This window comes from Trachemys scripta, chromosome 2 (assembly GCF_013100865.1).
Source record: "Trachemys scripta elegans isolate TJP31775 chromosome 2, CAS_Tse_1.0, whole genome shotgun sequence".
NCBI lineage: Eukaryota > Metazoa > Chordata > Testudines > Emydidae > Trachemys > Trachemys scripta.
Window position 1 is genome coordinate 114,595,011 of NC_048299.1, and position 15,913 is coordinate 114,610,923.

Sequence of the window (15,913 nt, forward strand, 5' to 3'; positions counted from 1 at the left end):
TGGTCCTGAAGTTTTTTTGCTGTAAGATGGCAACCTTTACATCTGCTATTGTGTGGCCAGGGAGGTTGAAGTGTTCTCCTACAGGTTTTTGTATATTGCTCACACAGTGATCATTCACAGATTCAGTATATTTTAATTGTGAAAAGCTCCCAGTTAGCTTTCTGAAAATTCTAGGTGGGTAATTTTTCATTACCTCCAGCCTTACCTTGTCCTTGAAAAGTAAAGGAAAATGATCACTCCCCATTCCTCCTTCCATATATATTTCCCAGTTGCATTTGCTTGCAATAACTGCTGTTGTTATTCCCAGGTCTAAGCAAGAAAACCTACCATCTGGTGCATTAAATCTAGTTGGGGTGCCATCAGTTAAAACCTGTAGATTGTTTTTGTCTATTAAATCTTTCTAGGCATGTGCCATTACGATCAGTTGTCCTACTTCCCATAAATTATTATGACTATTTAGATCACCTCATGTAATACATGGTCTTTTACCATTCTTCACTGTTTCTTGTGATTCTGAACTTTCTAATTTCCCACAGAGGTTATAGGTATTATAAATCCTTAAAGAAATATTTCTCTTCTGCATTGGGATCTCAACAGCACTATATTCAAGACTTACTTCTATGTAGTTTAATCTTTCCCTAATGAAAGTACAAACACCTCCTCCTGTACGTAGCTTTCAGTTTTGCCTAAAGGCAATATACCCTGGAATTTTAAAAAGTTTTCCAACCAACCATGTTTCCTGGATACAGTATCTGGTTTAGTTCTTATTTCCAGTATATTTTCTTTTAGTTCTTGACCATGTGCTATCAAATTGTGTAGATTCCAACAGAAGACTGTGATTCCTATACTAGTCATATTTCACCATTACCCTCATTCAGGATTGCATGAATATGATCCATTGACAGATTACTAACACACAAGAATTTTTCCACTTTCCTTGCTTTTCATTTTCATTTTTTTCTGATTTTTCCCTTGTTTCTGATGCACAGTTTGTCACTTCTATCATAAATGCAATAATCCTCCCTTTTTCACTACTAATATATTATTGCTTGTTTCTTCTGCAATGTTTATCATATTCTTTATAAAATGAGGCTGTATCTGCAGTTCCCCTTTTTCTGGGCTGCTTTTCTTTTCCTTTTTTGCCTGATGTCTTTTCAGCTTCTGCATAAGATATGTTAACAGTCTTCATCTTTTGTATATCTTTAGCTTGTCTCGCCACAATGTGTCCCTCTGTATGCCCATCAGAGACTTCCACCACAGTCACTGCACCGAGTCACTGCACCGACCTCCACCCCTTCTATATAGTTTTCATAGGGATGCTTACCCCTCACGTTTACTGCAACTCGTTTGCCCTCTACAAACATTTGCAACATACCCTTACCATTGGAACATATAACACCTTAGGGTTGGTGGGATATATGGACTTGATTCTAAATATCTGATACCTTAAGGAAGAGTCCTTCCCTTAAATGTAATCAGTGCAGCTGTTGATGGTTTGATGGTTTGTTTTCTCCTCCTCTCTTACTAATTATTAAGGCTAAGTTTTTGTCACAGATATTTTTAGTAAAAGTCACAGAAAGGTCACGGGCAATAATGAAAAATTAACAGAAGCCAGTGACCTGACCTTCACTTTTACTAAAAATACCCAGGACAAAATGGGTAGTCTGTGGGGAGGTGGGGCCTGGGAGCTCCAGGGTCCCCTCCTGCTGTGGCTGGGAGCTGCTGGGGTCCCCTCGGCCACCCGTTGGGGGGGGGGAGGGATAGCTCAGTGGTTTAAACATTGGCCTGCTAAACCCAGGGTTGTGAGTTCAATCCTTGAGGGGGCCATTTAGGGATCGGGGGCAAAAATCTGTCTGGGGATTGGTCCTGCTTTGAGCAGGGGGTTGGACTGAGGTCCCTTCCAACCCTGATATTCTATGATTCCCCATGGCAGCTGGGAATGGCAGATCCCCCTTGCCACCCATGGTGGCTGAGATGTGGGGTTCCCCCTGCCACCTGTGGTGGCTGGGAGCTGTGGGGGTACCTCTCAGCTCCCTGCCTCCACAGACAGCAGAGGCCAGCACTGGCTGAAGTCATGGAGGTCTTTGGAAGTTATGGATTCCGTGACTTTTGTGACTAAATCGCAGCCTTACTAATTAGACATTCACTTACTAACACTCTGTTTTCTCCTGTGCTTTTTGTTATCTTCTTATCAGTCAGTTCCAGTGGTGTCCCATATGTTACTTCCTTGGTTTCTGTCAAATACTCTGGTAGCTGGCACGTTATTTTAACTTTCCCTAAAATTTTAGTTTTTAGCAGTATTCATGAGCCTGCTCTTTATTTTTACATTCAACTAAAAGATCCCCATCTTGCAACCTTCTGGCTCTTACTATATGCCCTATATATTTTTAATTCTGTCAGCTACTTTCACAGGATTAGTGTCACCTATTCTTATTTCCATGGCTAGTGATCATAACATTGTGGCTTATTTCTTTTCTCAGCTTTGCTTTTTTGCCTATGCCATCATCTGAGCCAGCTTCTACTCTTTCTTCTCTCTCTTCCCCCACCACCACCTTGTATCTTACATTTCAGCCATTCAGCCACTTTCTGGTTGGAACATTCTCTCTTTATGCTAACCAGATTGCTCCTGCCCAGCTGGGCTTCATGATCAGTTAAGCCTCTCTCTCCCTCCAGGTGCAGCCAGGTAACATAATTGGCCTCTCAGGCCCACATTAACTCATTAAGGAACTCTGTGGAGTACACACCCCATCACACCCCACCCGTTTCAGATGCTATCCATAGTAGATTGATTATGTTTGAATATATGCACATGTATGCTGTTTGTGTTCTGCTGGCCTCCTGGGGTTTGGCTCCTTCTTAATTGGGGAAAAAATAAGTGGTGCTAAGCATCACTCACTCATGGTGCAAAATGAATTAATTAGTCGTGATATAGTTAAATGATGACATTTGATCATTGAAGGCAAACTGGGAAGTTCATACCTCCAAGCATTTGTTTCAGCCTCACTGCAAACTCAGATGTGCAGAAAGAATAGCAAATATGGCAGGCGACCAGCTTGGCTTAACAGTGAAATCTTAGGTGAGCTTAAACACAAAAAGGAAGCTTACAAGAAGTGGAAACTTGGACAGATAACTAGAGAGGAGTATAAAAATATTGCTCGAGCATGCAGGGGTGTAATCATGAAAGCCAAAGCACAATTGGAGTTGCAGCTAGCAAGTGATATGAAGGGTAACCAGAAAGGTTTCTACAGGTATGTTAGCAACAAGAAGAAGGTCAGGGAAAGTGTGGGACCCTTACTGAATGGGGGAGGCATTTCCATGATGTGGAAAAAGCTGAAGTACTCAATGTTTTTTTTGCCTTGGTCTTCACAGACAAGGTCAGCTCCCAGACTTCTGCACTGGGCAGCACAATACGGGGAGGAGGTGAGCAGCCCCAGTGGTGAAAGAACAAGTTAAGGACTATTTAGAAAAGCTGGGCATGCACAAGTCCATGGGGCTGAATGCAGTGCATCCGAGGGTGCTGAGGGAGTTGACTGATGTGATTGCAGAACCATTGGCCATTATCTTTGAAAACTCATGGCAATTGAAGGAGGTCCTGGATGATTGGAAAAAGGCGAATATAGTACCCATCTTTTAAAAAGGGAAGAAGGAGAATCCGAGGAATTACAGACTGGTCAGCCTCACCTCAGTCCATGGAAAAATCATGGAGCAGGTCCTCAAGGAATCCATTTTGAAGCACTTGGAGGAAAGGAAGGTGATGAGGAACAGTCAACATATATTCACCAAGGGCAAGTCATGCCTCACCAACCTGATTGCCTTCTATGATGAGATAACTGGCTCTGTGGATATGGGGAAAGCGGTGGACATGATATACTTTGACTTTAGCAAGCTTTTGATATGGTCTCCCACAGTATTCTTGCCAGCAAGTTAAAGAAGTACGGATTGGATGAATGGACTATAAGGTGGATAGAAAGCTAGCTAGATTGTCGGGCTCAATGGGTAGTGATCAATGGCTCGATGTCTAGTTGGCAGCCGGTATCAAGTGGAGTGTCCTGGGGGTCGGTCCTGGGGCCGGTTTTGTTCAATATCTTCATTAATGATATGGATGATGGGACGGATTGCACCCTCAGCAAGTTCGTGGGTGACACTAAGCTGGGGGGAGAGGTAGATACGCTGGAGGGTAGGGATAGGGTCCAGAGGGACCTAGACAAATTAGAGGATTGGGCCACAAGAAATCTGATGAGATTCAACAAGGACAAGTGCAGAGTCCTGCACTTCAGACAGAAGAATCCCATGCACTGCTACAGGTTGGGGACTGACTGGCTAAGCGGCAGTTCTGCAGAAAAAGACCTGGGCTGGTTACAGTGGACGAGAAGCTGGATGTGAGTCAACAATGTGCTCTTGTTGCCAAGAAGGCTAACGGCATATTGGGCTGCATTAGTAGAAGCATTGTTAGCAAATCGAGGGAAGTGATTATTAGCCTCTATTCGGCACTGGTGAGGCCACATCTGGAGTATTGTGTCCAATTTTGGTCCCCCCATTACAGAAGGGACGTGGAGAAATTGGAGAGAGTCCAGCGGAGGGCAATGAAAATGATCAGGGGGTTGGGGCACATGACTTACAAGGAGAGGCTGAGGGAACTGGGCTTATTTAGTCTGCAGAAGAGAAGAGTGAGGGGGGATTTGATAGCAGCCTTCAACTACCTGAAGGAGGTTCCAAAGAGAATGGAGCTAGGCTGTTCTCAGTGGTGGCAGATGACAGAGCAAGGAGCAATGGTCTCAAGTTGCAGTTGGGAAGGTCTAGGTTGGATATTAGGAAAAACTATTTCACTAGGATGCTGGTGAAGCACTGGAATAGGTTACCTAGGGAGGTGGTGGAATCTCCATCCGTAGAGGTTTTTAAGGCCCAGCTTAACAAAGCCCTGGCTGGGATGATTTAGTTGGGATTGGTCCTGTTTTGAGGAGGGGGTTGGACTAGATGACCTCCTGAGGTCTCTTCCAACACTAATCTTCTATGATTCTGTGTTACACTCGGTTCAAATTTACAGGATTTTATTTGCAATCATGACAGTTAGATACTTGTTTGAAAACAAAGCTTAGATTTTAGAGCACAAGATGACATCTTGGAGAGATGCAAGAATGCCATACTTGAGTACACCCACCCTCATCTCTCACCACTCTCAATTGAATCTCTCCAGCTTAGAGTCTGTAGAGCAGGGTTTCCCTAGCTTTTCAAAACCAAGAACTGCATCAACAACTTCCCAGAGAGTTAGTGGCTGCACCTGCTTGCCATATACATTTGCCACCTTAATCATGCTTTATGATCGTTTTTAAAAAACAAACCTGTTTTATTTCAGTGGCAGTTTTGTCATAATACCTACTTTAAAGTCAGGGAGCCACATTATTCTATAAGCAATGCCATTGAAAGAGCCCGGTGCTCAAAATTTGGACAGCTCTAGGGAAACAATCATCCATTTGCAGGGGAAAGTGCTGAAATAAAATCATTGTTTTTCTTCAGAGGAGAAGAATGCAAAACATGTTATTAAACATCTAAGTGTCCAGAATAACGGGGGATTTGGGGATATCTTATATTTGAATGGAACACAGTCATATTAATGCTAGGAAGACAAGGGTGACTTTTTGGAGCTATGCATGCTACACTTTATATGTCCTTTCTATAGAAGGACAAAGTTCCCAGCTTTTTCTCTTTTTAATTTGTATTTTTATCAAATGAGGCTTAATCTTTAACAAACATTTTGTTGACCATCTGAATTTTGCTTTGAGGAAAACAGCTGCTGCTAATTAGGCAGCTTATGCTTACATCCTCACTGAGGCCTCTTATCACTAGTATAATACAAATAATAAAAAATATTGTTTAGAAAGAAAGGATTAAAATAATATGTGCGCTAACAAGATAATCAGTAATAAAGAAATGTAGATGACAGCAGAACCCTATGACTATAGAATGTAGCCCATACATATGCATCTGAAGAAGTGGGCCATAGTCCACGAAAGCTTATGCTCTAATAAATTTGTTAGTCTCTAAGGTGCCACAAGTACTCCTGTTCTTTTTTTAGAATGGAGGAAGACACTTGTAGAGCAGTGGCTCGTAAAAGAACATGGGAGTCATGATGTATAATCAGCTGAACATGAGCTTCCAGTGCAACACTGTGGTCAAAAGTGCTAACATAATGCTTGTATGTACAAACCGGGGGATATCGAGAAGGAGTGGAGAGGATATTTTACTTCTGTAGTTTGCACTGGTGAGACTGTCCACAATTCAAGAAGGATGCTGAAAAACTGAGCAGGGGAGTTACTTCGGTGGGAGGAGCATTTCAATGTGTACACATCCACTGTTTTGTTGACAAAAGTGTGTAGTGTAGAAAGGCCTTATACTAAGTTCTTTCGAGTTCTATTTTGCCCTTAAATTGGAATCTCATCCTCTCTTTCTGGGGGAAAAACAGTGCTTTGCTCTTCAACCAGCTGAGAACAATGAACAGAGAACAAGGTCTTTGACAAAGCAACAGCTGCTGGGTTGAGGATCCTATTCTTTGTGAATTGATTCAGCCCGCTCAAGAGCATGGGGGCGGTAGGCTCTCTAGTCCAACATCATTCTTGTTTGTACAGGAAGATTTTCAGCAAAGCACTGATTACTTTCATGAAGAAAAAAAACCTTCATAAAAGTGCCCTTTCATGAAAGTGAAGTCCCAAGACAATCAGACAGCTTAACAAAGATCCTGTTCTTCTTATTGCAGCTCTCTTCCGAAATCTTAAAAAAACAACCAACCAACCCCCCACATCTGGGAAATTAATACATAACACTACTATGTTGTGTGTCACTTCAGGTTAGTCTGTACATAACATACCTAACACAAAACAGACTAAGTTAAGGCATCCAGTAGTGTGTACCCTCTAGTCCTCTACCCAGAATCTCATTCACACTTTGCTACTAGCACAACAGTGATACACTTCAGACAATATACTATGTTGTGGCTGTGCTTCAGAGTAGATTCTAACCTTCAAGCACCCTGTTCCCCAGACGTGAGTGAATGTGATTTTCTAGAACTGTGCAAAAAAGGTATTGAGGAAAGACTGGCTGATTTGTGTTGATGTGCATGTATTGTGTTGGGGGAGTTCATGTATTAATATACAATTGTGACCTCCCCCACCCATGAAAAAACCCACCATGTGTGTCATTTGTCATTGTTAGATTGTAAACTCTTTGGGTAAGGGACTTTGTCTTTATATGTTTGTATAACACCTAGCACAATGGGTCCCTGATTCTGATTGGGTCCTCCAGCCATTATTGTAATATAGATATTTAACAACAGTAAAGTAAATGGCAAACTCGTTTTTATTCTGTTCGTGAAGGGTTTGAATTGCCTTTTAAATACTGCTTCCTTTATTGATTTGATCTGCATCTTTCCCTCAGTCCTCTAGGAGATTACATACTCATATTGTTGTTTTTGAGATTGCCTCATAATTTACACTTCAGTGGTGTTTTTTAAAAAAAACCTATATAAATCTTGAAACGTATCACTGAGATTGTGTAATCTGTATAACAAATTTTATTTTCTGTTTCAGATACGGACATGGCTATGAAATATTTTGTGTTGCTTGTAACAATTCAAAAACTATAGTTGCCTCAGCATGTAAGGTAAGAAAAGAGAGATTTTAGCACCATTTATTGAAAAAGGTTATATGATATCAGATTGACAAGGATTGTGGTCTAAAAGTTAGAGCACAGGATTGGGAGACAGAATTCTAAATTGTGGTCTACATTCTGCTACTTGAGTTGCAGTGACTCGGGGCAAGCCACTTAACTTTTCTGTGCCTCAGTTTGTCCATCCATAAAATGGGTATATTTGGCCTTATGGACATGTGCAAATGAATGTACAAAAATTAGTAATAATAAATTATTTGTGGTATTTTTGGTGTTGAGCAAGTTAAGAAGAAAGTGAATTGTCAGAATTCATACATATACTGTTGTCATCTTCCAGGGTTTAGTAGAAAGTTTAAGCAGGAAACATCCTTACTATCATAGTAACATGTGAGTGAAAATAAAACTTGGAACTTCCTAGAGGAAAATTCAATCTAACTCAGTTGCAAGCATTAAAAAAATCATGCTAATATTTTAAGGTGGTGTCATTTTGTTTTTTGTTTCCTTTCCTTCATTTTCAGTGGTTTTGTCCCTGTCCTTACAGGCTTCCAAAAAAGAACACGCAGCAATTATTTTGTGGAGCACCACTTCTTGGAAGCAGCTGCAAAGCTTGTCTTTTCACAATCTGACCGTTACTCAGATGGCATTTTCTCCTGATGACAAATTCTTATTAGCAGTTTCCAGAGATAGAAATTGGTCACTGTGGAAAAATCAAGATAAAAAACCATTGCAGTCAGGTAAGCTACATGGCATTGGTGTGTCCATTCAAAAAGAGGTATTGAAACTAGTAAACCAGTTTAGCTTTTAAAATAATTTTAACAATAAATTAATAAGATTCTGTTATATCTCACTGTGACATCTTGTTATACTTTTATTGTTTCATTCTTTAGGAAATAGAGAATTGTTCACATCGTTCTTTTTAAATACTGTACATTTATTGTCGTATGGAGCAGCCACAAAGTAGATTAAAATGTAGAAAGCCAGGCATAAACATATATTAATAAAATAAATACATGTATTGAAATAAAAATATATGTATATAGGATGTGCTATCTCTGGGTTTTGTCAAGTAATTTGATTTGGTTTCAGTAAATCAGAGCTATAAAAAATACTTGGTTACGGGAAACCTATGATGTGTGTCTGAACTGTAAAACTATAATCCATTAAATAAGTTATTTCTTTGTTGTGGTCTGTCACTCCTGTGCAGGCTAAAGGACAGTATTAGACTGATGTCCACCTCAGAGTCTGTTGGGCTTGTGTAGTAGGGCTGTATACCTGTTTGGTATTTCTTGATAAGATTAGCCACTTCCCACCTCTCTGGTGCTTTCTATGCACAATGCAGCAGTGGTTCTCAACCAGAGGTACATGTTCTCCTGGGCATACGCAGACGTTTTCCGGGGGTACTTCAGCTCATCTAGATATTTGCCTAGTTTTACAACAGGCTACATAAAAAGCACTAGTGAAGACAGTACAAACTAAAATTTCAGATAGACAATGACTTGTTTATACTGCTCTGTATTCTATACACTGAAATGTAAGTACAATATTTATATTCCAATTGATTTATTTTATAATTATATGGTAAAAATTAGGAAGTAAGCTATTTTTCAGTAATAGTATGCTGTGACACTTTTGTATTTTTATTCTGGTTTTAAGTGAGGTGAAACTTGAGGGTACGCAAGACAAATCAGACTCCTGAAAGGGGTACAGTAATCTTGAAAGGTTGAGAGCCACTGCTCTATAGGGTACACTGACTTTAAAAACATGGCTCTGTCAGAGGAGAATTTGATAAGAAGAGATTCACTTGACTTTCAGCCTTGGAAAATCCTGGAAGATCCAACTCCTAGTGGAGCGTGTTTTACTCAAACATCGTATACATATGCTGAAAGCTGTTGTAGTTATACCAGCTGCTGATTTGAACCTAATTGCTAGGGGGTTGGTGTGTAATGTTACTGAGCTCCACAATATTTTCATAGAATCAGACCCTGATCAGGTATGTGTCTGGTAGACCTGCCTGGGAAATATTGGTAATGTTGATCAAGTCCTTTGTTAGAGGAGAATTTGATAAGAAGAGATTTACTTGACTTTCAGCCTTGGAAAATCAAGTCCATTATGACTGGGTGATTGTTGTTTCTTACCTGAGAGGTCCATCCCAGAACATAACACATTGTCCAGTTTAGTTTTAAAAAGCACTAAAAAATATGCTGCATTGCAGGTTGATAGATTGGATGACCTAGGGTTAGAATCCTACGCGGATACAAAATTTATATCTGCGGATGCGGCTATCCACAGATATAAAGTGGATATCTGCAGAGCTGCAGGGCTCTACCAGGAACCACAGCAACAAAAGCAGCAGCATGTTGGGCCGCCGCTTACAGGAGCCAACACCCAGCCTGGGCAGCTCCTCCAGTGTGGAATGAGAGCTGCCCTCACTGTGGAAAAGCAAGTGGCAGTCGCTGTGTGGAAGATGGCAACTCCATTTGCTACTGGTCAGTCGCAAATCAGTTTTGAATGGGAAAGTCCACCGTGGGGGTGGAGGTGATGCAAGTGTGCAGGGTCATTAATCACCTCCTGCTATGAAGGACTGTAACTCTCGATAATGTGCAGGAAATAATTGATGGCTTTGAGGCAATGGGATTCCCTAACTGCAGCGGGACGATAGATGGAACACATCTGAATTTTGGCCCCCGCAACCGTCTTGCAACAGAGTTCATCAACCGAAAGGGCTACTTCTCCGTGGTCTTGCAGGTGCTAGTGACTCACCAGGGCCGTTTCACTGACATCAATGCAGCATGGTCAGGGAAGGTGCATCATGCACGCATCTTTCAGAACACTGGACTGTATAGAAAGCTGCACGCTGGGATTTTCTTTCCAGACCAGAAGATTCCAATGAGGAATGTGGAGATGCCCCTAGTGATCCTTGGAAACCCCATCTTACCCCTTGCTCCTGTGGCTCATGAGCAGCAAGGAGCGCTTCAACAACAGGCTCAGCAGGCATCGAATAATTGTTGAATGTGCCTTTGTTCGACTGCTGGCCGGTTAGGCCTCAGTGAGAAAAATATTCCGATGGTCATTGTGGCCTGTTGTACTCGGCATGTTTGCGACGCGAAGGGTGAAAAGTTTCCTGGGGTGGACGACTGGGGCTGACCGTCTGGCTCCTGATTTTGAGCAGCCAGATACAAGGGCAGTTAGAGGGGTGCAGTGAAAGGCTGTTTGAATCCGGGAGGCTTTAAAGGAGCATTTTGACAATGAGTCCCAGTAATGTGTCTTTATGTAATGCATTCAGCCAGGCAGTGTTTACTTGTCCCCTTGAATTGCCCCTGTAGTGCTTGCTTCTTGAGCATTAATTGTACTAAGCAAATATTCCCACCTCTAGCCACTCTGTTTCAATGTTAGCACTGACTGATGTGTGTATGTCATAAATAAAGACTCGTTTTATTTCAAAAATTCAAGTTTAATAACAGGACAAAACACAAATTTTTGGTCAAACGTGGGACATGACAATAAGAAACAGTCTCATGGTTAGGGGTCTCACAGCTGTGTGTAACTCCAGTCCAGCTTTCATTGGGAAACAAGTCCCTAGGCGTCGAGTGCACAGGGTATTGTGAGGGACCAAGAACACATGATGAATGTGGTAGGGGAGTTTAGGGAGGGCATGGACTGAAGTTCTGTAGTGGTTACAGCAAAAGTTGTGCACAGACCTGCTCATAGTGCAGGGTAATGAGGGACTTCATCATCTCTGTCTGGCCCTCCAGGACCTTTATCATCCGCTTCTGCCCCTGTGTCCTTTCCAGCTATCCAGCCTCAGTCTTTCATTAACTGACTCCCGCCATGCTCTTGTTTTGCCATGTGCTCTTGTTTTGCCATCTGTTGACTGCAGCACTTCGCAAAACATCTCATTTCCCCCCCGCCATTGCTTCCTGCGGGCCCCCCGCGACCTCCCGCCCTAGCTCATCTCCGCTCTGCCTGCTCCCCTGGGAGTGCCGCCGCTCCGCTTCTCCCCCCTCCCTCTCAGGCGAGGGAGGGCGGAGAAGCGGAGCAGTGGCGCGTTCAGGGAAGCAGGCGGAGTGGAGGTGAGCTAGGGTCGGGGGGGGCGCAGGAAATAACAGGGGGGTAGAGGAACCGCTCCCCGCTCCAGCTCACCTCTGCTCCACCACCGCTGCTCGGCTTCTCCTCCCTCCCAGCCTTGCTGTGCGAAATAACAGTTTCACGCGCGGCAAGCCTGGGAGGGAGGGGGGAGAAGCGGAGCCGGCGGCGCGCTCAGGGGAGCAGGCAGAGGCGGAGCGGAGGCGAGCTGGGGCGGCGGGGGCCCTTTTTCCCCATGTCCCGGAGGCAGCGCCTATGATGGCCAGTGCCAGAATGCTGCCCCAAGAAATGTGCCTTCCCAAGCACCTGCTTGTTTTGCTGGTGCCTGCAGCCAGCCCTGTCTGCTGGTGTAGAGGACAAGGGCACATCTGCAGAAGCAAAAGAAACACTGAACAGAGACTGTATTGTGTGTGTGCTTACAGCCGTGAATCATAAAAGTTACACACAGCTCTTTCACTGTCCCTGGGCTAGCATGCAGGTCAGCATGAGTCCCAAATATGATGAGTTTGCAGGGGAGGAGGATGACAAGGGGGAATAGGCAAGAATTGATAAAGGGTGGTGTGATGGGTTCCCCCCGGGATGCCACCTAGAACTAGGATACCACTAAGCCTTCTGACCCACCAGCCTGGGCTCCCTCTCACACTGTGCCGCTGTGACGAGCTGCAGACCCGCTCCCGGTCCTACACCTCTACCAGCATTTACATTGCCAGGGACCCACCCAGCTGCAGTTACATGCAGGCTCTCTGACCAGTCACTGCATGACCCAACAATAGAGAGGCTACAGCCAAAATAACCTCCAGCTTCCCAATCTAGGACCTCAGAGCTATACTGACCTGCCCTGGTTAAAACCCCGACCAGTATGAATTTATTATCCGGTTCACCTTCCTCTCAATGTGGAAAGGAAAGGCAACAGCCTTTGCCCCTTGAGCTAAGATTTCCAAGCACTTCTTCAAACTCACTGGTTTAGATAAAGCAAAAACAAATTTATTAACTACAAAAGATAGATTTTAAGTGATAACAAACAGATCAAAGCAGATTACCTAGTAAATAAACAAAAACGCAAACTAAGCTTAACATACTAGAAAGATAGGATTTGAATTAACAATCGCTCACCCTGACTGATGATACAAGCAGGCTAGCAGATTCTCAAGGTACAAGCTGCACCTGCTTTACAGCTTGGAATAGCCAGGTTTTTCATACAGGCTAGAAATCCCTTTATCCTGGGTCCAGCACTTCCCCCAGTTCAGTCTTTGTTCCTCAGTTGTTTCCAGGAGTCCTCTTGTGTAGGGAGTGAAGAACAACAGATGATGTCACTCCCAGCCTTATATAGCTTTAGCATATGGTGGGAACCCTTTGTTCCCAAACTCAGTTTGTTGAAAAACATTGACATCCCACGATGGAGTCTAGTCATGTGGTCTGGTCACATGCCCTTGCATACCTTGCTGAGTCATAGCAGCCATTACTTACAGCTTGTCTGGAGCGTTCACAGGAAGGTGAAGTTCTTCCAGGGGTCCATTGTCTTTGCTGATGGGCCATCAGCACTGTCTGGCTTCTTCTTCACTAGCCAGAAAGGCTAGTTGTGGATGTCACCCAGAATAAGCACAATTGAAATACAGATACATAGTTAATATTCCTAACTTTAGATACAAAAATGATACATGCATATAAATAGCATAATCATATTCAGCAAATCATACCTTTCCAATGACACCTCACAACCCATCTTGTACAAAATGCATCATAATTATGACATAATCATATGATAATATCACTGTGAAAAATATGGGGTGCAGTATCACAGGTGGTTTGCGAAGGGGATCACTACAAATGGCTAGGGAGACAGTTCTGAATACTGGTACGTTTTTCTATAGCCTAGGGTAATCAAATCCAATATTTCACTCCTGAGGGTAACCCAGGATGCAAGATGCATCTCCTGCATGTGTGCTGCTTCAGACCAACTCTGTATGCTGCTGGCCTGTGTGACACTCTGGTCCCTGCAGAAATAATTGCCAGATGGCATGGCAAAGTTTCCTACAGCCAGGGGAGAAACAAGGCAGCTCTGCAAAGGAACCTTCAGCAGAGGATTGCAGAATACGTGCAGGAAAGTTTCCTAGAGATCTCTGTGGAGGGTTACCAGGACATCCCTATGTACATTAATAAACTTTTCCGCCGTGGCCCCACTGCATATATGGACAGGCTCTATTGTTAATTTCTGTCCCTTATCCCTCCTCTACCGTATAACAAAGTACATGACTGCTCAATCTCCTCTCACCGTGCAGTATCAAAGCAAAATGAACACTTATCGGAACTCCCCTCCTCTGCATGCCAGAGCCAGAGTGCTGGGACTGGCTAGACCCCTCCAGAGTGGAAAAGAGGTCCCGACTCACCACACCACTGGACAACCCTGCTGTGCGCTCCACATGATCCTCCAGCTCCACTTCCTCGTCCACCACTTCATCATCAACTGCTGGCTGCTGCCTCTAGTTCCCCTGAAGTATCCACAGGCGCTTGGAGGAGAAGGTGGGATCGCTGCTGAGGATGGCATGCAGCTCCTTATAGAAGCAGCATGTTTTCGGCACCGCACTAGAGCAATGATTGGCGTCCCTGGCTTTCTGGCACGCCTGTCTCAGCTCCTTGATCTTAGAGCAGCACTGCTGCATGTCCCCCCGTGCCCCTTCTCCTGCATGCCACTAGCAATCAACCGTCAGTAGCAAAGTTCCTATGGCTGGAGCAAAGCTGCGACTGCACAGCCTCCTCTCCCCATAGACTCAGTAGATCCAACAGCTCTGATGTGCTCCATGCAGGGAAGCATCTGCTGAGGAAAGCTGGCATGGTCAGCTGGGAAGATGCTGTGTGAACTGTGCATGCCGAGCAAACGGGAAGAGGAATTTCAAATTTCCTGGGCCTTTAAATGTGGGAGGGGTGCATACCTGTGTACCTTCAGGGCAGCAGAGTTCAAACTGCTGACCAGCGGTCATGATGGGCGTTGGGAGACACTTCCTGGAGGCCAATTAGGGCAACATAATCATGCACATTGTCTCTACTGATGCTGCGTCACTGTAACTGGGTCGCAAAAAGCTAAAGCGCTTGTCAAGGTGGTTTTATTATGTTGGCGTAGCAGGGGAGTTACATCGGTGGGAGGAGCATTTTAGTGTTTTGTAGACAAAAGTTGACTTTTGTCGACTAAACTATATAGTGTAGACAAGGCCTAAAGCAACACTATTAGGTTAAAAATCACTTTTAAAAACAAACTTTCTTGCCTGATAGTACATTAGATTATTAAAACTTAAATTTCCATTGGTTTTGTCAGATATGAAAATTGGCTGTATTGATTCTTCTAAATAAGTTAAATATCCCCAGATTTTGATGTTTGATGTTATCTCCCATAAATAATCTGCTAAAAGGAAACTCCAGTGGTTGGTGGACTGGATGTTTTTGTTTGTTTGTTTTTTGTTTTCGGGAGGGGTTGGGGTTAGGATTTTTTTAAACATTGCAGAGAGATTTTGGGGAAGTACAAAAATGTAAATGCAAATGGCAAATAAATTAAAGAAATAAATAAAAATGTCAACATTTTGTGGCTGTGGAAGGCTCTGAGCTTATTCCACAGAGACTGCCATTTTCCTGTGAAACAGGAAGGACGCTTTGTTAACAGAGATCGAGTCTTTTCCACTGATTTCAGTCAGAAAAGCAGTCAACTTTGAATGTTGTTTTCAGTTAAGTTTCAGCATCTATTTTAAAGTTTTGTGTGAAAGGAAGGAAAAATGTTTGGTGTTTTACTTTGTAGATGAGGTCTAAGATATGAATAAGAAAATCTGCTGTACTTCCCACTTTCCCAAGATTTTTTGCTCATTAACTTCTGAAAGGATGTGTTACTGATGTTTAAGTATGCCAGTCCAATCGAGCGCTAATCTTGCTAGCTTGTTTACAGTACTCCTCTCACTGGAGAAACTTCCTTTGTTAGTTTGTGTTACTTTAATAAAGCAGTAGGAATAAGATTGGCACATTTAGTTTAAACTCCAAATAGGCACACAGTGTTCCAAGTTGAAGATCATGAGTACTCTGTGGGAGGTGGACGGAAGAGATTCTCTTTTCATGTACAAATCCAGAACCCATCTGTCAACAAAGTACTAATCCCCAAATCAGTTTGAAATAAAACTACATTTACTGCCAT

General features: G+C 43.1%; 1 protein-coding gene across 2 annotated transcripts in view; it reads left to right on the plus strand.

The window, feature by feature from the left end:
• The window catches only part of ELP2 (elongator acetyltransferase complex subunit 2), a gene marked incomplete in the record, with an annotated part of 113,662 nt that overhangs the window by 85,557 nt on the left and 12,192 nt on the right, over positions 1-15,913 (plus strand). For both annotated transcript variants that reach the window (XM_034761460.1, XM_034761462.1), the window contains 2 exon segments: positions 7,581-7,653; positions 8,201-8,393. In XM_034761460.1, coding sequence (XP_034617351.1) covers positions 7,581-7,653; positions 8,201-8,393 — 266 coding nt within the window.